This window comes from Diachasma alloeum, unplaced genomic scaffold (genome assembly GCF_001412515.2).
Source record: "Diachasma alloeum isolate Michigan unplaced genomic scaffold, Dall2.0 Dall_scaffold_78908, whole genome shotgun sequence".
NCBI classification, from domain to species: domain Eukaryota; kingdom Metazoa; phylum Arthropoda; class Insecta; order Hymenoptera; family Braconidae; genus Diachasma; species Diachasma alloeum.
This window is the reverse complement of record NW_021683643.1, coordinates 4,309,973-4,332,917: the sequence shown is the minus strand read 5'-3', so window position 1 is coordinate 4,332,917 and position 22,945 is coordinate 4,309,973. Positions and strand designations below refer to the sequence as shown.

The 22,945-nt window shown below is 39.7% G+C and overlaps 3 protein-coding genes across 3 annotated transcripts; all 3 read right to left on the bottom strand.

Annotated features, from left to right (window-relative positions):
- Window positions 1-4,873: 4,873 nt before the first annotated feature.
- LOC107047755 (transcription termination factor 2) lies at window positions 4,874-8,981 on the bottom strand. The gene is made up of 3 exons (XM_015270585.1): window positions 8,667-8,981; window positions 8,311-8,570; window positions 4,874-7,063 (listed from the first exon to the last, which is right to left on the bottom strand). The coding sequence occupies exons 2-3, from the start codon at window positions 8,567-8,569 to the stop codon at window positions 5,187-5,189; spliced, it is 2,136 nt and encodes a 711-aa protein (XP_015126071.1). The 5' UTR covers window position 8,570; window positions 8,667-8,981; the 3' UTR covers window positions 4,874-5,186.
- A 4,190-nt stretch (window positions 8,982-13,171) lies between these two features.
- Window positions 13,172-14,954, bottom strand: LOC107047728. The gene is made up of 2 exons (XM_015270538.1): window positions 14,722-14,954; window positions 13,172-14,621 (listed from the first exon to the last, which is right to left on the bottom strand). The coding sequence occupies exon 2, from the start codon at window positions 14,619-14,621 to the stop codon at window positions 13,251-13,253; it is 1,371 nt and encodes a 456-aa protein (XP_015126024.1). The 5' UTR covers window positions 14,722-14,954; the 3' UTR covers window positions 13,172-13,250.
- A 3,303-nt stretch (window positions 14,955-18,257) lies between these two features.
- On the bottom strand, window positions 18,258-21,110 carry LOC107047727. Its single transcript, XM_015270537.1, has 2 exons — window positions 20,974-21,110; window positions 18,258-20,870 (listed from the first exon to the last, which is right to left on the bottom strand). Exon 2 carries the CDS (start codon window positions 20,868-20,870, stop codon window positions 18,573-18,575), a length of 2,298 nt encoding a protein of 765 aa, XP_015126023.1. The 5' UTR covers window positions 20,974-21,110; the 3' UTR covers window positions 18,258-18,572.
- Window positions 21,111-22,945: the final 1,835 nt, after the last annotated feature.

Here is a 22,945-nt window from a genome sequence, read left to right as displayed (position 1 = left end):
GATTTAAAGGGGAGACGCACGACATAACGTCCCGACGAATCCCTCTGATGAGTCTCGATAAAGTGTTGTTCGCATTCGGCTTCAGCTTTGCTCATGACAACTGTTGATGATGTATCCGGTAGCTCCTCCTGGAGCCAGAACTTTTTTAGGAGTTCTAATAATTGTTGATTCGCCGTCTGCGTTGATGTTTTGAAGGATGATTTGGCGACGCAGTCGTTACAACAAACTGGTCCCGATACTACCCAGCCAAAAATGGTCTGCTGAGCAATAAGTTCGGTTTTCTCAAACCTGATGATTTTCTCTCCGATGATTTTCCCATAGGCGTCAGCTCCAATGATGAGGTCGATGGCCCCAGGTCTCAAGAATTGAGGATCTGCCAATTGTAGTCCTCTTAGTTGAAGTGGGGTTGATGTGTTGCAAGTGAATGGCGGTATTTCAGCCGTCAACTTGCTCAGGATGTGAGTCTCCACGATGATCTGCACAGCAGGGTCATGTCTCGGTTGTAAGGCGAGTTTCACAACCCCACGTGTGTTCCCCGATGATGTTTCTCCGATGCCGATGATGACCAGTGATGATGACTTTCGTTCCAATCGCAATTGATTGACCAAGCGTTCTGAAATCAGTGATACTTCGGAACCCTGGTCGATGAGGATCCTTGCTGGCTTTGAGAATCCTTGATGATTGAGGGCGTTGACCCTAGCTGTTGCCAAGACTACCAGTTGTGATGTTCCCTGAGGAATTCGTTGAGCTTCCAGAACGTTGATGGTGTCCACCTGCTTTAATGGTTGTGGATCTGATTGTCGTTGATGAGTGACCTGGTATTTCTCTGATTGTTGATGATGCCCTTGATGAGTGTTCTGATGATTCTCTGATTGTCGAAGATCTCCAACACGCCGTTGTTTTGAATGGCGTTGTTGTCCAACGTGGTATTTCTCTGATTGATGATGACCTCCGAGGTGGTACCCCTCTGATTGATGATGATCTCCAGTCTGATTGTGAGGTGTCGATGACCTCTTCATCTCGATGAGTGATCTGACAGATGATTTGATTGGTGATGCTGTGTCTTGGCGCGATGATGGACCAGATGATTGTAGACAGGCATCTTCCCGTTGATTTCCTCTGATGATTGCGATGACGTAGGACTCAACCCAATTCACCGGAGTCGTAAATTCCTGGTAAATTAGATCAAGCTTCCTGGATGAATTACTGTTGGATAAGCTCGCTAGAGCTCTGTGGATCTAAACCATGTACCACGTGATGATGAGTGACTTGAAGTTGAAGAGCTGATAATGGGTCTGTCGTAATAAGTGTTGATCATGCCGCCCGCCATGCCGACAGCTCCGATTCGTTTTTGATGACTCGAGAAACCTGCTATGACGATGACTGATGATTTTGCCGGAGTTGGAGTCCCCTGAAGATTCGACCGTTGAGATCTCTGGAGAGTTGAGAGAGTCGTAAATTCTCTCAATCGCCGTTGACCTTGTAGATGTCCTTGAAGATGAGTTACCTCGGGAAAGAAACAATGGATGAGGGCGGTATCATTTGCCGAAGTTGATAGAAGATAAATGATACTTTACCTCTCCATCCAAATGTTTCCTGCTTTCCCGGGCTCGGAGTAGATGATCCATTGCGTTGATGTTCTCTCGATGATGAATTTTCCAAAGTTGAATTTTGATAATTCTCCGAAATTTTGTCGACCCTGCCAACGTCCTTGACGTCTCTGTCAAGCTTGTTCATTCGTTGAGTTGCCCTGCGTTGATAAACTTGATGACTTTCTGAAGACGTAGTGATGTGGTTTGAACGAGTAGATTTTCGAATTTTGATGAATGCGTTGAGACTCCGTGAGAGAGATGATGATACCCGCACGTTGAACGCCGATATACGTAATACGAGTGTAGCGAGAGTGGGGATGCCTCCTCGACTCACGCTGATGAGGTTCACTGCCGAAAGTCGGACGGATTGAGAATGAAGGAATCCGATGAGTATCAAAATCCGCCGAGTGTCAACGATGATTTTCAATTCGCGCAGCGTACGATGTGAACAAACTTCGATGAGGCCACAGCACTAATCCTCTGAGGAATTTATTCCGGATGAATAGCACTGAATTTTTTCTGGTGATTGTCCACGTTGTTTCTCTTGTGAACCCCGAATTGCCTCGTGGCACACAAAGCGTCTATTTCACAAACGCGTTGATTTTTCACACGTGATACTGCACTTCACCACACTGTCTCTTGTCCCTGTCCTTGATGCTTATCCACTTTCAACACCGCACTTTTACACTCCACTATCCGTCTCGAAGGACCAATGTTGGAAATCAATTACGATTTGATGAGCCGGGTGGTCGGGAGGAAAAGTGAGGTTCGGGTTAACGGTTTGATAATTAGCCGGAGGTAATTTGATGAGTTTTCTTTAATAAACAAACTATTATGCACTGAAAAATTACACAACACAAAGTTTAATAAATAGATGATTTCCGAGTGGACTGTATACAACTTAACAAAGAAAGATGATTTGCGATTATAATGTTCGATAATAGTTGCGATGATTTTCCGGCACTTTCACTCGATGAGGTTCGATGGCGTACTAAAGATACGACACGCACGATCGTCCTCGTGCGTGTTCGTCGATGCCGGAAGGTTTCCGAGCGAGCAAAATTCGACATTTAGCCCGACTGAAGGATGATTTTCAACAAGGTCTCTCTTGACAAATATTTTGAAAAAAAAAATGAAATTGGTCAAGCCGTTCCTGAGATATTTGCGAAAACGATTTTTGAGAAATCACTATATCTCAGGAACTACTCAACCGATCAGGCTGAGATTTAGCAAAGATTTGTATCTCGTTGGTACCAACTATGAGCCAAAATTTCAACTTTTTTGTAATTACGATTTTGAAGTTATTGACACATTTCTGGACAAACGCACACACATACAGACATCGCCTAAAAACATCATATCTCGACGTTCCAGACCACTCTGAGTCATTTCCAAGCAAAATTAGAGAATCGAAAAAATTGCATTTTCAAAGCTTCCATTCGGAAGCAAAAATTAGGGAAAGTGAATAATCATTGAAGGAATTCATCCAAGGTCATGTGCAACATAGTCATCCTCTAGAGTAATATGATTGTTGTAATTGAAACGTAATCAGGCTCGTCTGAGCATGACTCGATTGAAGAAATACGATTTTGAAAAAATACATGTTTCTCTCAAGTAAATGAATATTTAGAAAAAATAATTTTTTTCCCAGTGTACCTTTTCCCGCTGTCATCAATGATTTTGTAAATATTTGTCTCCTGGTAATGCTGGACATTATAGTCCTGGGTTAGTCCCACCATTTTTCTTTCATTCCTCATTATTTGTCAATATATTTTAACATTGATTATCAAGTTTGTTGAGATGATTTGTCTATGGAAAATGTCACAGCACATATTAAGAACATCATAAAACTTGAGACAATGTAACAATACTCTGTACTTATTCTAATAAACAGTGGGACATTAGACATTACGAATGAACACAATATTCAAAGTGATAATCATCACAGAATTTTTGATCCGTCAATATACCTTTCATAGAGAATTATATAAATTGTCAATGCACACGTATCTAATCATTTAATTCCTCATCCGATATCCAGATCATAAAACATACTCTATCTTGAAAAAAAGTTTCCACTCAGACCTTCAACGGATTTTCACGATTAAAAATTTCTATAAAGGAGAAAAAATAACTCATCTCTAAAAATGAACCTCTCTTACCTTCATGATGATGAACGTTCATGTAATTAAAAAAACACAAAATCCGTGTTGATATAACTAATAACTATTGTGATCTCGTTCTGATAGAGTTCGTAAAGAATAATGATATTGGAGGAATTTTCAATGCCCGGTTTAGATGTGTAATCCCATCAATTCCAACGGAACATGATGAAATGGTATATTTCGATACGAGTGAGACGGAATTTTCACGAGTGTGATGTCGCGGGCTGCCAATCACACGAACTGCAAATTCCTGTCTCACACGTGTCGAATAATATTTTTTGACACTGTTACGTTAAGGATAATCGGACGAGGAGTAGGATAGTCAAAAAAGGCAGCCGATTTTATGAAGCGATTTTTTCACACATTATTGAATCCATTTAGACACCGTTTGCAAAATTTGAGAAACCCCAGAAGCAGGGCAGTAACAAAAATGATTTCTAAAATTGTTGCTTATATATGAGGTAAAAGGGAGTCTCGATGACTCATGTATTTCCCCTACATTATCGACCAGTCAGTAATGTGGAAAAAATACTGAAATTATCAATCATCCATTTAACCTCATGTAAAAGCAGCAACTTTAAACATAATTTTTTATGTTGCCCTGCTTCGGGGGTCTCTTAAATTTTGCAAACGGTGTCTAATTGCATTCAATAATGAAAAAATCTTCATAAAATTGGCTGCATTTTTTGAATATCCTACTCCAAGCCCGATTATCCTAAAGCGAGTGACCGAACTGTGCCTTTTTCGTTTGCAAGTAAACGAATAGTATATTTCGATACGAGTGAGACGAAATTTTCACGAGTGTGAAATGTGACCCGTGGCGAAGCCGAGGGCTGCCAATCACACAAGTTGAAAATTCTCGTCTCACATGTGTCGAATAATATTTTTTGGCAGTCATGTTACGTTCAGCAAGTGGCCGAACTGTGCCTTTTTTGTTTACAAGTAAACGAAAAGCCTTTTCGGCACGAGGTGAACGTAGCAACAGTGTCAAAATAGTATATTTCGTTACGAGTGCGGAAAAGACTTTTTTGGCTCGTCGGAGGTTTATATCACTCGCCTTCGGCTCGTGCTATAAACCTCCCACGAGCCAAGAAAACTTTTCCCACGAGTATCGAACGATATTTTTCATCACAATGTGTGGAAAAGGGGTGTTTTAGGCATGCAAAGCCGTGTTGGCTGCCGTGCACGCTTCGCATGCCTAAAAAGTAACTTTTTCGTACAGCGTGATGAAAAAATCATTTCAGCTCCGAAAAACTAATTCTCATCCATTCTCCCATCAATAAAAGATATCTTCTGAAACTTATCCAGACTGAAAATTTCTCCACTACTTCTGTCGCCCTATTTTCAATGTTCCCTCCTTCATTCTTTCGATAAAAAATAATAAACCTGATGAAAAAACAATATTGGCGGCATTCCCAAGATGATTTTTCTAAACATTGAACAACGAGCGTATGTCAGCAAGCCCAAGCGCCCTGGCCCGTTGCACCCCTCCTTTCTCAACAGCCGCCAAATTTCGCTCCTGAATTCCCAGAATGCGCTCCTCAATAGAATTCTCGCAAACAACCATGTACATGAACACATCCCTCATCTGTCCATGTCGACTGACCATGTTGCGAGCCCGTGTCACCATCTGCGGATTCCAATGAACATCCGCAAGGATCACATGGTTGGCTGCCGTGAGGTTCAACCACTGACCTTCAACCCTCAGGGATACCAACATGATCCTCATCACATCAGTTTTGTTGAACTGGTGAACAAGACGCTTTCTGGAATTGAAACTCGTCATCCCAACGTATGCTCCATACCGAACCCCCGGAATACTCTTCAGCTGCTGGCCAATCATCTGCAGGAACCTCTCAAAATTAGAGACAATAATCACCTTCTCCCCCCTCTGGACAATCTCCTGAACTTGCCTCAAGACCGCTTGTATCTTCGAGGACACGCTTCCCTGATCAAACACAGGCTCGTCCCCACAAACTAGATCATTATCACCAATCCCAATGGCCCGATCAAACTCCGCCAGATCATACAAAACCTCCCTCTGAGTTTCTTCCAAGGCACCAGCTTCAATATCATCGACTCCAGTCGCCTCAAAGTCCTCTCTCTCCAGCAGAACTCTCCCTACCAAATCCCTCTCTGGAAAATCCCAGCTGATCAATCCTGGATGACAACAGACCTGCCTCAACCTCATAATCAACGGCAGGACGTGACGCATAGCGACGGGTCCTCGACGTTTCAAGAATGCCTTTTGAGCCTCAGTCACCTGCAACGAGTTGTAACCATTGTCCCCCCGGTTGTCAGGCCCCAGTGCCGTCGACCATCCCCTCTCATTCCTCTCATGCAGAAGCTGAATGACAAGTGTCTTCGAGTAGGTGCTGAGTCTGTCGTGAACACGCCTCTCTGCTGGTGTCAATTTAACCCGAATGAGACAATTTGACGGGGGAGGCAGGTCTTGCAATATTTCAGCAACCACGTCATCACGGGTCCTCCTCAGCATGATCTCCTCCGCCAAGGATCGAATTGTCTCGATTGGATCACCCATGTCCAGGAATGTGTTGAAAACTCTCAGATCATCGATTGGTCGAACTTTCAGGAATCTCAGAATTGGAAAAATGTCAAGTGTCATGGGGTTAATTGGTACAGATGTGAGGGCCCAACGATTTTGTGCCATCAAATGTGCTACACAAATTGATTTGAGGGCATGTCGGTTGATGATGACGTGCGCATCGTCGAGGATAGCTCGCTTCCAGTAAATCATGAAAAGGGCCTTTTTCTTGGACAGATAATCACGTGATACTGCGTCGTAATTTGTGATGACGACTTGGCATTCAGTTAGATTCGGGAGAATCATCTCTCTTCCTCGATGGATGATTGTAACTCGTCGAATGTCAGTCTTTGATAGTATCTCGTTCATCCAGTGCTGCATTAAATGAGTTGGACATACGACGAGAGTCCCCCCAGAGTTCCTATGAAATCCTCGATAAACCTGAGGGTCGTACATCAGTGAACTTGTTATCAGGGATAATGTCGTAACGGTCTTACCAAGACCCACGTCATCAGCCAGGATTCCACCAGCTGGTTTGCAGGTCTCTTTGCTCAGCATCCAGGTGAGGGCACTCATCTGGTAATTGTAGAGCTTCACTAGCATTTGGGGAGGCCTTGGGACGACGTTAAGAACTTCAATTTTCATTTGGTTACTGGGTTGAATGCCTGGCTCATCCTCGTTGAATTCTAGCGCTGGGGCCTGGAGGTGAGCTTCGTCTGAAGGGTTTTGTTGGCCCTCTGGATAATGTGGGGATTTATCACCTATAGATTCACAATTTTTGGGATTATTCTATGTTCAATGTTTGCCGCAAGTGGAATGAGGCTTATGATTGTTTTTGCCTCCGAATGGAAGCATGGTATTCGTCAGATTTTGACATTCTCTAATTTTGCCTGGAAATGATATATAGAATGGTATGAAACGTAAAGAAATGATGTTTTTAGAAAATGTCTGTATGTCTGCGTCTGATAGTTCGGTTTTTGGGTTACCACTGTTTAGAAAATATAACATTAATACGGGAAAATTGATATGGACGTGACATTTTGCCTCATGCTAGGTACTATTAAGCTCAAGTTTGATGTACAATTTCAGCCCGATCGGTCCAGTAGTTCCAGAGATATTCAACTTTTTGTACAGAACTATATTGGTCAATATCTCAAAAACTACTTGACCGATTTCATTTTTTTTTTCAAAATACTCATCTCGATGTCTTCTATCTAGATTAATCAAAATATATGTACCCGTTTATACAAAGTTTTCAGGATATTGCCGATTTTCCATTTTTTCCCAAAATTCCTTGTACGCGCGATAGTGCGACAAGAAATTGAGATAGGTTTAAATTTGGTATCATTGTAGCTCCCATAATACCAATGGTTCGTATTTTAGCTGAGCGTCATCAGTCAAGTAGTTCCAGAGATATTCCACTTTTTGTATAAAACTATATTGGTCAATATCTCAAAAACTATTTGATCGATTTTATTTTTTTTCTCAAAATATTGGTCCCGATGTCTTCCATCTAGATCAATCAAAATATATATAGCCGTTCATACCAAGTTTTCAAGATATTGCCAATTTTCTATTTTTTTCCAAAATTCCTTATAATCGCGATAATTCGACAAGAAATTGAGATAGAAGGTTTAAATTTGGTATCATTTTAGCTTCCACAATACCAAAGGTGGGTATTTTAGCAGAGCGTCATCGGTCCAGTAGTTCCAGAGATATTCAATTTTTTGTATAAAACTATATTGGTCAATATCTCAGAAACTACTTGACCGAATTCATTTTTTTTCGAAATACTCATCTCGATGTCTTCTATCTAGGTCAATTAAAATATATGTACCCGTTTATACAAAGTTTTGGAGGTAAATTGAAAAAGGGAATTGCTATGGATCCATCTGGAAGCTTACTACCAATGAAATTGATAGAAATGAAAAATTAAAATACAAATAATACATGAAGTAACATTCACATGTCTTCTGCAATATAGGAGCGGTCACCTGCTTGTTTATACCTTGAAAAGTGGGAATGCCATTGACGCCATCAGCTGTTTGAGAGATTGAAGCTTTTAGTGGCTCCTCAAGGTCGATTCCTTCGTCCATTGTATTCCTCTCATAGTCCATGGACTCGTCTCGCTGCTGCAGGCTAAGGGCCTCGAACTGTTTCCGAAATATGGGACACTGGGTTGAAGAAGTTGGCAGTTGAGCAGCCCATGCACCGTCCAACTCCTCGTCCTCGCCTCCGCCCCTCTGTTTTGCGTTAGTTCTCAACATTCTGACACGAAAAATACAAAACAAATCGGTTAGAATGTGAATTCCAATATAATCTCTCGATGACATTCTGCATTGACAGTAATGACAATCGACTTACATGGTCCCGTCGACTTGTCAGATGACTGGGTGCCTTCCTGGCGGATTACTTGGCAGAGATGCTCCTCCTCGTTCGCCGAATCAAGCGAGATGACGACTGGAACCTCAATCGTCTTCTTCGCCACAGCTGAGTGACTATTTTCCTTCGCACCGAGTACTAGTTCTGATGAATATCGCGTAAATTTTTAAAGTGAAGTTATCATCAATCAAAGAAGAAGACATTCGGTTTTGGACATGTGCCGGGGATATACAGCGGAGCAGTGCAGCAGGATATATTATTATTTGATGTTTAATGGCTCCGGCTGTTTAGGACAGAGTCCACAGTGGAACGACCGCACAGAAGGATAATATAATCGCCGCCAGGAAAGAATGATCTTGGATCTGAGGGGTGGGGGACTTCGAGTCGAAGCCAAATTCGAGAGAGTGGGGGTATCCAGCCACGACCATTCTTTTGTACCGAAGACTGTTTGACACAAAAATTTTCAGACACATTATCTTCAAGATTCTGATCAGGTGGTTAACAGGGCTCGGTATTGAAGATATCCTTAAGAAATGTCTTATCAATCGAATGTTTTAGCACAACGCCACACTGAGGAATGGCGGGATTATTCTTATTTCAAACGGACTTACAAACTGAATGGAACTTGCCATCAGGCAAATGTAATATATAATAAGTGAAATCGGCCAGTGAGGACGTAGACGAGTTGAGAGAAGAATATTTCGCAATTCTAAAACACAATAATCATTGCTTTACAATTCTTATCATTCACTGACGCGGTTATTACTAGGGAAATTGACTCGATTTTTTTTTCAACTTTTTCCAATTTTTTGGGATTTTTCATTGGAGGAATTAGTCAAAGCATTTCCCTTCGCCTTCATGAAATTTACACTGCATTTTTGTCCTTGAGCGAATCCCCAATTATGTATATGAAAAATTGCCTCCAAAACTTTTTTTTTCTATTTTTTGACAAAAAATTTGAGCCAAAAAAACAAAAATTAGTGCAACCGAAACTCTAAGTTGAGTTATGTGTGCGGTTGGGGGCGGATCAGTCTCCCCAGTGCCACCGAACTTGATCTCAAGTTATTGTAGCTCCAACCGAAACTCTAACTCATTAAAAAAAAATAATTTTTCTTTTTCTCGTATAGGGTTGAGTGGGGTAAAACGGACACTAGACTTTTTTAAAATTATTCACAACTCAGGAACAAATTGATCAATGGAGCTCAGTTAGGCTCGCCAGAAAAGGAAAGAATTGTTCTTTGTATTGAAAAAAAAATTATTAAATTTTATCAACATTTCAACCCCTCATTAACATTTTAAAAAAAGTTAAAAGTGTCTGTTTTACCCCAACCTCCCCTGCCCTTTCATCACAAATTTTGGCTCCTCCAGCCGGGAATCGAACCCGAGTCCCCCGCATGGCAATCCCAGTCTAACCACACAGCTACCGCCGTCAGCACTCTAATTAATTATTATTGGAAATATTCAAGATTGTTTTTTTTCTTCTAATGTATTTTTTCCAATGCTAATTATGAGCCACTAAGTGGAACAATTCCTCAAAATCACATGCTACATTGAAAGAAGTCGTTTTGGCCATTTTATAAGTTCCAAGCTGTGTGGAAAAAAGTCGTATGAACCAAATCCAGGGAGCGTGAAATTTGGACGATTTGGCGGATAATTCTGAGCTAACTTTTGTTGATACTTTTTCCTCAAGTACAGACAATCTTTTTTCATGGTGGTCTTTCTGAGATTAGTAAAAAAAAATCAGTTCACTATTTTTCCCCCGTTCCTCCAAAAATCTCTCGATCTTTTTTTTAAACCATTGTCCCCTTTTTGACTGAAATTGATTTTTTTTAAATGGGGGGGCAGATGGCAATGGCTCCCCCAATAATTATGATATCATTTTTGCTTGATGTTTCGAGTCAATTCCAATCATGAAGTGATGATAAGCTCAAACGAAAAGTTTGAGATATTAAATAGTAGAAGACATTTTTTTCTCCATTTTTTTATGAAGAGGAGTGATGAGAAGTTAAGAGGAGTGATTCGAAGAGGATTCATGAAGAGGAGTGATTCTGAATGGAGGAGATCGTGTTCGCTTCAATCCACTAGCGTACGCTTCATCTAATCACGTTTTTATAGAAAAAAACTCAAGTGTCAAACACTTTTACTTTTCTATATTTATTCACCCGTACAGAAAATGAGACAGTCAATGTCCCAACTATTGTTACTTTAAGCCTAGCGCGCACTTTCTCGGAATACAAAAAAAATACATTTACTTAATTACGATTCACTTATACATCAGAAAACATTACTTCAGTGTTTTTTCGCATTCAGAAATTGAATCTTTTATGAAACAGGCTTAAACAACTAATATGTTTGGAACGAAAAGAAAATCGCATGTGCCAGTTTCTGCACTTGAAGCAAATTTGAAAAATGGTATGTTCTAGTTCAAAATAATCATGTATCACCTGTAGAAATAAACCGCTAAGTACCATGTTCACTCAACCTTAAGTCTAAAAATATTGAGTGAAAAATACTGAGGAGTTAGGTACCTCCCAGATACGAGTTGCAGAGATTGGCACGTGAGTGATAAAGGCAGTGTGCCGGTAATTACCACATTTTCACTGATCTTCGTCTCTTTGTGATGACTTATGAAAAGATTTAATAGAAAACGGCTAGCGCGTTCTCGAAGGAATTCTGTTAAATTTTTATTAGGATCTTATAAGAATTATCTGGATTTTTCTATAGAATTCCATTAGGTTTCCACGCACTATTAAAGATTATTAACCGCCACTCTGTCATGCGGTTTTCGATAAATATTTTTTAACAGAACTCATTCTTCAACATGAATTTCCAAATTTTTTTCTTGGATTTTGATGTGAGAAACAAATGAAAATACAATTTTAAAAACTTGGAATATTTATGTTCAAGAACTCTGATTTAAAAAAATCGAAACCCAGACGTTCATCTATGAAATATATGTCAAATAAATGACACGGTAAATTCAAATATAAGTTCAATCGATTTTTTTAAAGAAAGCGCCAGGTTCTTCTATCAAATGCTTTCACATGTAATTGAATTCAAAATATCTCTAATTGTCCGATTGCAATGAATTTTACTTTCAAATGAATAATAAATTCTCGTTGCATTACAACTATCCCTTTATAATCTATCGGTAAATTTCCAGTTGATAACTGATATTCTGTAAAAACTAATTGAGGCTCTTGAGAGTGGCAGAAATTGGCTTAGTGGTAATAACTGAGATATTACAGTCCAATTTTTATACAAGATATCACAGGGACTCTAGGGGAATAAAATTCCGAGAATTAAGGATCCCCCACTTTACTTAGGCTCGGCAGGGAAAATATTTTGATTTGACATTCTTCGCACAAGATACTAGACGATTTCCATTTTTCATGATCATTTGAATACGATTCCTAATGTGAAATACGAATGTTTGATAAGAAGGTATTATTCCTTCTCAAAATAACAATTTAGAAACTCGGAATATATTAGTTTATTAATAAGGGCCTGAGACTTGCATTAGAATTTTAGTTTTCATAAAAATGGGGTTGAATTTTGTTTTGTTTTGTCTATAGGGGAGGGTGGAGTAAAATGGACACTAGACTTTTTTTTCATTGTTCATAACTCAGGAACAAATTTATCAATTGAGCTCAGTTTAGACTCGTCACAAAAGGAAAGAATTGTTCTTTGTGTTGACAAAATTATTCAATTTCATGAATGTTTCAACTCCTCATTAACATTTTTAAAAAAGTCAAGTGTCCGTTTTACCCCAACCTCCCCTATTTCTATCCGAAAAATGGACGCAAAACACATGGTGCAAGATATGTAAAAATATATATATTTTACCAAGTTTTATGACCGATGCGTTGAATTTTTCTATAAACTGTAACGAGTGCCCGTTTTGAAATTCAATTGATGTGCAACCAAGTTCTAGATTATAGAACCGTATATTTCCAATAAATTTCTGGAATACCTCAACTCCATTCCCACTCAATTCTAGTCCCTTTTTCGAATATCTTGTACAGAAAATAGGAAACGAAAAACATTCAAACCAAAAAGTGGAGGTACACGGACGAAAAAATTCAATAGAAAAACTTATCGAATTCGTTAGAAAATTTTATTGAATTTCTATTGAATTGTTCTATTAGTTTTTGGCCGATTTTATTGAAATGTTCAATAGAAAATATTCAGTAGAAAAAGTCAATAGAATTCAATTTTCAATATAACTTATTCTATTGAGATATTTTCTATATAATTTCCTCGGCTCAAATTTTCTAAGTTTTTTCGTTTGATTTTCTTGATGAGAAGAAAAGAAAAACAGAATGAAAAAACTAGGAAAATTTGAGTCGAGAAAATTCTATAGAAAATACATGAAAAGAATAAGTGATATGGAAAAATCGAATTCTGTTGACTTTTTCTATTGAACATGTCAATAGAATCAGCCAAAAACTAATAGAAAGTTTAATAGAGATTCAATAGAATTTTCTAACGAATTCTAGGTCTAGTATTCTGTACGAAAGTATCTTGTGTGGAGACTGAACAGTAATGTAAATACATCGTAGCACCCTATTTATGTTTTCGGACCTTCATATGTGGTCTTATGTCGTCCCTCCGTGAAAAGGAGGAAGGACAAAAAGGACAGTTGAAGCGCCCTCCATAATGAGTGACCCATATGTGATCCTCTATTCTCTGCCTACCACTGTGTGACTTCGAGGAACACTTATTGCAGGCAAACCTCCTGGCACTGTTACATCTGTAGTGTTTTTCATAATCAATCTCAAAGAATTTTGAATCCGACGGTAAAACGTGATAATTTCCAACGATAATTCTGCGACCTTGAGATGATTGTTCTCCTTCAGATGGCTTCTTATCTTTGTCGTCAGCTTGCTCACCAGGTGGGGCTTCATTGTCGTCTGAATGAACGTCAACGACAATCAACTCCGAGTCAGACTCTTCAGCATTTCTAGATGTCGAACACTCTCTCATTGCTTTTGAGCCTTCGGATCTTCGTTCGGTTCCTCGATTTGTCGTCTGCAGTTCATCACTAGCCCACTGATGTCTTTTCTCATGTATCCACACGACCTCTGGCTCCTGCGAACGCGTGGTCCTGTTCTTTGAAGCGGTTGACGACGCTTCACTCCGTGTCGTTTTGCGGCGCACACCCTGCTGTTCAACTCCCTCTGCATCATCCAATTTCTTTGTGACATTGGATATTTTCTCCTCAAACCGCAATTTCTTCTTCAAACCTTCACGAGTCGTTGAAATGGCGTTCTTTGCTGATTGCAATTGCTCTTCGAGTCCATTGGCAGGTGTCTTTTTCTTCTTCCGGGGAATACGGTGAAAGTTGGCCTCTTCGAGGTCAGAATCTTGAGAGTCTAATTCCTGAATTTCCAACTCGATCTTTATCTTTTTCTCTAGTTGCATCTGGGGCTCTGCTCCACTCTCCTTAAACTTTGAGGTTGTTGCAGCCTGCTCAGTATTAGCAAGATTCACACGTCTGGAATTGTTGGACATTATTGTCTTTATTTTTCCACTTATCCTTCTGTTCATCGCCATTTCAACTTCAACAGTCGCTGGGCGGTCCAGACCCTCTTGCGCATAAGACTTCTCCAGATCCAGTTCCAGATGTTCCATGGTCTCTCTCTTTAGTTTTGCCTGTACTTCGAGAATTTGTTCCTCTTCATCAAAAATCTTATTCATCTCTCGTCTCATTCCCCGAAGTTTAGACACAGTGGCTTCTATTTCAGATAACTCAGTGACAACGACTCTGAGCTCTCTGGTGAGACCGATTTTCTGCCATTTGGATATTAGCACAGGGTCATTGTCTGAGCTGTTAGGGGTCAATGAGTTGAGGGTGTCGAGTTGTCGGCGTTTTGGAGGTCCTTCGTGATTTTTCCTTTGTGGAGATTGTAAATCATCACTGTTGTTCTCACTCATCTGAAAAATGTATCGATCATTGGGACTTGTTCCGAAGTGATAACCTGTCACTACATATCGGTCGTTTCGAAGCTTCGCATTCGAAAGTTTTTGCACTTACCGTTCTAGTTTTAGACGAAGCTATTAATTAAGAACAAATCTCATTGACCTTGTACGCTAATAAATAATGTTTTTCAACTGGGTTATCTAGGGAAGATGATTATATTGTCAATAGTTTCTTATTGCCACTGCGAATGAGAAGAACAATATATTATTATATGATTTTTATGGCACTGGCTGTTTAGGATTGGGGTCCACAGTCTTACGGCCGTTGAGAAGAACAACAATAAGGTATTCAGCCATTTTTCAGCTGATCCCTGCTTGGACGAATGCGCGTGAGGGGCGAGATGGGTGCTTCCCCTTCCTCGAGGTCAATCACAGAGGGGAACTTCTTTCTGAGAATTCTATTATGGGAGCATTTACAATGGTCAAAAGAAGTTCGTGAACAGTGTGAAGTTGCATCTACAATCGTCAACAGAAGTTCGTAAAGAACGTGAAGTTGCATCCCGGGGACGCGATTTCGCTCGTTTTATGTCGACATAAAATCGTAAATTGCAAAAAAAGACAGTCCTGGATTCGGAATACTCAACTAGGATTGGTTGAAATTTATGATTTTATGTCGACATAAAACGAGGAAAATCGCCCCCCTGTGTAAGTCTATATGGGATGCAACTTCACGTTCTTCACGAACTTCTTTTGACAATTGTAGACCGGGGCTTTAAGTCCCGCCAAGTACGGCTAAGTTTATGTTTATTCTGGCCCAAGTCTCGGTGGAAACGTAAAATTGAACTGAACTTGGCCTTTTCATTGAGACTTAGGCCTCGGTGGACATAAACTTATGTTTTCACCGAGAGTTAGGCAGGAGTAGACATAATCTTAGCCAAATTTGGAACGAATTGAAATCCCTGTGTAAATAGCTTCTATGTTTGAGGCCATTGGACTACGACCGGACTAAGCAAGTTGTGCGTTTGGGACTAGAATAGCCTATTTCGTCATTAGGCTGAAAAAAACTTTTCTGGCGAAGATGAGGTTTGCAGCACGAGCCGAAGGCGAGGGCCTTCGGCCCTTGGCCCTTACTGTCTACGGCCGTCATGACAAAAAATATTGTTCGTCATACGGCTAAAATAGTATATTTCGTAACGAGTGCAAAAAAGTGTTTTTTGGCGAGTGGGAGGTTTATATCACGAGCCGAAGGCGAGTGATATAATCCCACGAGCTGAAAAACATTTTTTCACGAGTTACGAACAATATTTTTCATCACAATGTGGCGGAAATTGGACTTTTAGGCACGCGGAGCGTGCCGAAAAGTTCACTTTTCGTCACAGCGTGATGAAAAAAAATTTTCTGACGAATATGATTGCAGCCCTCGCCTTCGGCTCGTACCCCATATTCGCCAGAAAAGTTTTTTTCGGCCTAATGACGAAATTGACGTTTTGCAGGTTCCTCGACACAAAAATTAATATACACACCTCGCCATGGAAAACATACCACCCTCCCCCACGTGCTTGCCATCCTCGCCTTCGGCTCGGAAGGCAATCTTGCAAGCCGAAGGCGAGGATGGCAAGCACGTGGGGGAGGGTGGTATGTTTTCCAAGGCTCGGGCATGTAATGTACTATTTACAGTGATGTTACATTCGAATCCCGGAAAAAATAGACCATGGAAAAAAGAGACCAATTTTTAAGTTGGGTGGGTTTTAACACGTTTTGGGTGTGTGGGCTCTTTTTTCTTGGTCTATTTTTTCCGCCTACCGTTACATTCAGCGCGTGCTGAACTGTGCATTTTTTTCGTTTACAAGTAAACGAAAAGACTTCGTTCACGAGTAAACGAAAAGGCACATTTCGGCATGAAGTGCACCTGTCAGCAGTGTCAAAAAAATTATGCAGGACTTTTTCAAACACTAATGTAAAAAAATAGTGTACGTTACACATGTGAAAAAGGGGGAACGTTAAACTCGTATGTTAATATTTTTAGGGACAGTTGTAAGACAAGCGCAGTAGAGCGATACACTGAGAAAAAAAATTACTTTTGCTAAGTAAATGTCACTGGGCCCGAAAACCCTGCTAACAATTTTCCGGTAAATTTCCGGATATTTATTGGTCTTGCTGGGGACTTTGATATCTGTAAAAATTGTTCCCTGGGAACCGCCACCTAAGCGAGTGAAGTGAGATTAGAATCGGGGTTTATCGGGCCTAGTGTCATAAAATACTATAAATTTTCTCCTGTGACCAGCCGTTATTGGAAGAATTTCATATCTATGAACTGATATGGATTTACATGTATGCTGATATCGAATAATCATTCGATTTATTGATTGAATACAGTATGAACTCCACTTACATTAATTTCAAACAACTGAGTGATTAAGTATTGTGAGTTATCGATAATGTGGCTTATATATTATTTATTTGATCTCACTCATCCAAAAAAATGAGAACATCCCTCTATTATCTGTATGCGAATACGTCTGCCTGTCGTGATACGACCCATACAGGGTTATAACTTCGATTTCAAAACCGAATTATGAACGATAGGAGACAGCTAGCGGTCTTGTAGTAGATGCAATCAAATAAGATCGATGATAAAGATTGATACTGTCACGATTGATAATGATAATTCTAATTACCGAAATTTTAATTAGTGTATATGAGATATTCCACGTAAAATGAGTCAAATTAATGGCGTTTTTTTCCACGATCGGGGAGGCTGAAAAACTATTTCTCAAATTTTTTCAGATTTTTTCAGCAGGCCAGTTCGGAGATGTGATTATTTTCACATTTTTCCGTTTTTTCCAATAACTCGAGTTTATTCGTCCGATTTTGATTTATTTACCACCTATACGACTATTTTTAGTAATTTTTTTTTCAATTCCTAGATGCTCATAATAACGAATTTTCGGGAAAAAAAAGTTGAAAAACTTGAATTTTGCAAATTACGTCACTGTTGATATTTAAATTTTTTTTTCAGTAATTCTCATAATCAAAACAAATATTTTGAGCTGTCATTCAAGTTGGGTATTCTCCTGGATCTATGTTATTTTTAATTTTTTCTTTTGGAAATTTCGCAAATTTGGTCAAAACACCATAAAACTACTTCGATTATGTATCGAAAAAATATGTAATACATAGGTATACAATCAAATTCACTTCATACTGTCTATAATCAAAGTCAATCAACGCCATTTTGAGGTGTTGCGACCAAATTTACGGGATTTCGAAACGAAAAAATTGAAAATAAAATAGATCCAGGGCGATGCCCAACTTGTATGATGGCTCAAAATACTGATTTTGATTGTAAGAATTACTGAAAAAAAATGAAACAAATCAGCCGTGACGTAATTTGCAAAATTCAAGTTTTTCAACTTTTTTATTCGAAAAGTCGTTATTATGCGTATCTAGAGATCGAAAAAAACATTTCACTAAAAATATTTTTATAGGCAGTAAAAAATGAAAAATTTTCACGCTTAATAAATCAAAATCGGATGGATAGAACTCGAGTTATTGAAAAAAACTGCAAAAACTAAACAAAAATCATATCTCCGAACTGGGCTGCTGAAAAAATCTGAAAAAATTTGAGATATAGTTTTTCAACCTCCCCAATCGTAGAAAAAATCGCCATCAATTTCCAAGAGGATGAGGGTCAGCGGTTGACTGATTTGGCGTGGAATACCTCAGATATTAGTACATTATTTCATCAGGTGATGAAATTATCATCTGACGAATGTGACTTTATGGAAAAAGTACCGAATGTTCAACTGCAACATAAAAACAATAGAACTGTCAATCGAATTCCAACAACGATAATAGTATCTGGTGTATACCAATATCTAACACACGTGTCGGAATTCCTCTATATACTACGTTTAACGACCTCTTTTCGATTATTTGAACAAGAACTGCCTTCATTTCAATTTTTTATTTGGACTTGCATTGTTCGGGATGCTCTCTCCTCAAGTGATACAGGAATCTGTACCTCGACTGCATGGAATATGGGGGATCACGACAAAAAGGACACACCAATCGTCCTTCACAATGTTTCACCCAGATGTGATCTTGAATGACGGCAATCTTCCTTGATGCTATCTCCGGACAATCCTTACAGACATAGAGGCGACCTTCACGCTCATAATATGTAGCCCAATCCGTCTCGAAGAATTTACGATCCGAAACCAGAACGTAATAATCTCCCACAGTAATTCGTAGATCTCGTGCCCGTCTTGCTTCAGATGCCTTCTTCTTATCGTTCCCCGGTGATTTATCAGAAGATTCATCTTCATCCGATGATGTCAGGAGTAGTGATTCAAGATAATCCAAGTTCTTTGGAGGTAGCTCATCCTCGCTTGAGTCAGGGTTAGACTCTAGAGCAGTTTTATTCCTCGTGGAGACCTCTTTCTTCAATTCTTCAGTTTTTCTGCTCATGACTTCCGACTTCCGGACAGCAATGGGGTGAAGATGCGGGGCTTTGCCCTTCGAAGTTCCTGATGACTTGGTGTCAGACGAAACAACATTTTTATCAGCCATGACGACTTTCACTGCTTTGGATTCCCCATATTCATCTGTCATCAGCTCTGACTTCCGAGTGATTTTTGGATGCCGACGATGAGGAGTCTTGTCCTTTGAAGTTTCTGATGACTCGGTGTCAGACGAAGTAACAGTTTGATCCGCCATGTCGGCTTTCACTTTTTTCAATTCCTCATGTCTTATTCTCATGACTTCAGTCATCCGAATAGATTTTGAATGCTGAAGCCCAGAAGTCTTGTCCTTCGAAGTTCCTGGTGACTCGGAGTGAGACTGAATAGCATTTTTGTTTGTCATGGGGACCTTCACCGTCTTCGATTCCTCCGATTTTCTTGTCATCAGCTCCGTCCTCCGAAACACTTTTGGTAACTGACGATGAGGAGTTCTGCTCTTCAAATTTTCTGATGACTCGGTGTCAGACGAAGTAACAATTTGATCCGCCATTTCGGCTTTCACTTTTTTCAATTCCTCATGTCTTATTCTCATGACTTCAGTCATCCGAATAGATTTTGAATGCTGAAGCCCAGAAGTCTTGTCCTTCGAAGTTCCTGGTGACTCGGAGTGAGACTGAATAGCATTTTTGTTTGTCATGGGGACCTTCACCATCTTCGATTCCTCCGATTTCCTTGTCATCAGCTCCGACCTCCGAAAGACTTTTGGCAGCTGAAGATGCGGAGTCCTGCTCCTCGAATTTTCCGGTGACGTTCCGGATGACTCGGTTTCAGACGAGCTGACAACTATCTTTTCCACGCCGGTTTTCACCGATTTCCCAAGTCTTAAGTTCATGCGGTCAATCCTCCGAATGTATTTTGGACGCTGAAGCGAAGACGTCGAAGTTCTCAGTGACGTTTCACTAGTTGATGACTGATTCTTGCGAAGGTGCAAGAGTAGCTTCTCACATTCTCCATGCAGCATCTGCAGCATACCTCTCTCATCATCCAATTTCTTTTCCATGTTCGATATTTTTTCTTCAAGAAGCAGTTTTCTCATGACAGTTTCACGAAGAGTTAACGTGGTACCAATTGATGATTGCAGCCCTTCAAGATCACTCATTCGTGTTCGTTCCTTCTCCGGAGGAGTTTTTCTGGAATTCCTTGAACAAATCTGCTGAGCTGGAACGTAGACTCCTTTGTGGTTTTGAGACCCCGAGGCTTGCAATAATTGCTCTAGTTCGGTTTTTATCTTTCTCTCCAGCTGTCTCTGGGCCTCTACCTCGTTCTCCTGAGGCTCAGCGGATGTTGAAGTCATTCCATTATCCAGCTGTAACGTCTTAATTTTCTCCCACATTCTGCTTCTCATCGCGGAAATCTGAGATTCAGGAATTTCCCCGGATTTGAGGGTCTCCAAGGGGCCATTTCCTGCTGTCTGCAACGATGCTTCCAATTTTGCTATCCCCTCTTTCGCTACTACTGCCTGAATCCCCAGTACTTTCTCCTCTTCGTCGAACATTTCATTCATTTGTTGTCTCATTCTGTGAAGTTGAATTGAAGCTGTTTCAGTGCTGGATAGCTTGGTGCGGAAAGCTTCGAGTTCTCTGGCAAGATAGATACGTTCATACTTGGATAGACGTGTGCAACCATTGAGTGAAGGGTTAGGAGTCGATGAGGTGAGCTTTCGACGTTTTGGTGGCACTTCATCATCTTCGCATGAACCTGACGAACGCAATAGCCCGGCTCTGATAATAGCCTGCTCCATCTGAAAGTGTTTAGCAGTCATGGTGATTTTTTCAAAGGGGAACATGTCATAACCTCTAGAATTCGATGAATCTGACATTTCATGGAAATTTCCTCTCACTCACCTTTTAATCTTGTGAGACTTGTGTGCTCTACCCGGGCTCAAATTCGGTTGTGACTATTTACTGTTTTCGAGAGGAGATTAAACCTGACTTTTACTCTTTGATTATTCTCACCAACTGTCACCAACTGAGGAGCAATATCTTCCGCCATTGAATACTCAACTGACGTGTGATGTCATGCGCGATATGGATGTGCGTGTGAACATCTTGGGGTTTGTGGGGGAATTTGAAAATGTTTCGTTTTTTCGCGATTGACAATTATTTATTCTGCGTAAGACGAACAGGTCTATATACACGTATGAAAAAATCCTATAGGATTTTCTATAGAATTCACTATAGGGTTTTCTATGGAAAGTAACACACAAAATTGAGGGTGAGGTCAAGATTAGGGTCATAAATCTGATAGGAAATTCTATAGGGAATCCTATAGGAAATCCTGTGGGAAATCCTATCAGAAAAATCCTATAGGAAATGTTCGAATTCTCCACAGAATTTCCTATAGGATATCCTATAGTATTTTTTCATACGTGATATTTCTGGACGGGGGCTAGTTTCTGGACGATTTCAACTTGCATTGAATATTCCATAAATAAAATGAAAATTGTACTGACTATTTCACCTTTCAATAACATTACTCGTCTACAATCATCTGATCAATTATTTTTTCGACCGATCAGCATTTGATAAATAAAAAAAATATGGCTCAGTCGTCCAGAAATGAGGGGTTCCGGCTGCATTCAACTATTTCTTAATTTAATCATTCTTTGCTTTGCTATTTTCACTTCAAATAATTTTTTTCTGCTAATTAAAATATTCTTGAAGGTATGGAAGCCCTCATATCCCCATTTAGGTGATTGTTTTATTTTAGATGCTACCACGAAACTCGAATTTCCCTTAACCGTCCAGCAACTGGCCTGTTCACCCTATATTATTGATTATAGATTCAACCCTTTCTAAGGGTTGTTTTCATTTTTGGGTGGAAAGACCGCAGTATGCGTTGTTGTTATACACTGGGAGAAAAACAAACACGTTCTCAAACAAGTCTTATTTGGGCCAACAAGATCGATCGTTGAAAATTGCCAAAAAAGAATTTTCTGTACTGCTTCTCACGATTTCTCATCTGGGAATTGGTATTGTATACTTCCCAAACTGGAAAACTTGAAAATCACTACAAAAAAATTTTGTCCCGGGCTGCTGCGATGGAGTTTTTTTATCGTGTGGTTGGCCAACTCTCGCCTTCGGCTCGGACGCCAACTCCGCACGAGTCAAAAACCCCGTAGCAGCAGCCCGGAAAAATACTATTGTTTGATTCGAATTTGAAAGTCTCAAAAACATGAATAATTATTCTGCTTTCAACAGCAACGAAATATTTGGCTGAAGAGGCGGATAATTTACACCAGACGGTGCCTCTTCAGGATGAAAATATTTCATATAGAGGAAAATTTATCAACAAATATTTTGTCCCTAAGCTACAAGATTGCTATCATATCATTATTATTATTTCATTTAAGGGTTCATTTATTGTCTGTGAATATTAGACAGCCGAAACGAGAAAATACTATCCTTTTTTTCGCATAAAACAAAGATTTTTCGGCAGCAAAATACGTTTGAGAGTATCGAATAAGGAAGGAGTAGTGTTAGAAATTACATTTCTTGCGTGTACTGAGAATGCAATTTTTTTAAAACTACTAAATCTATTTTTGCGACAAAAATTTTTCATCCTGGCGCACTAGCTGCATGTTTGGCACAAAAAAATCCTTTTTTGATAATTTTCAAAAAACTATTTTCTTGGCACAAGTAACACTTGTTTGAGAACTTTGACGTTTTTCTGTCAGTGTATAATAAATTTCACATGAAAGTCATTGGCCATTGCCCGAAAGCAATTTTTCTTTCAACGCTGATTTTTCTTTCGTCACCAATAAGCGAATAGTAAATGTCATCATTCGCATTTGGTTCAGATTATAAACTTGCATTC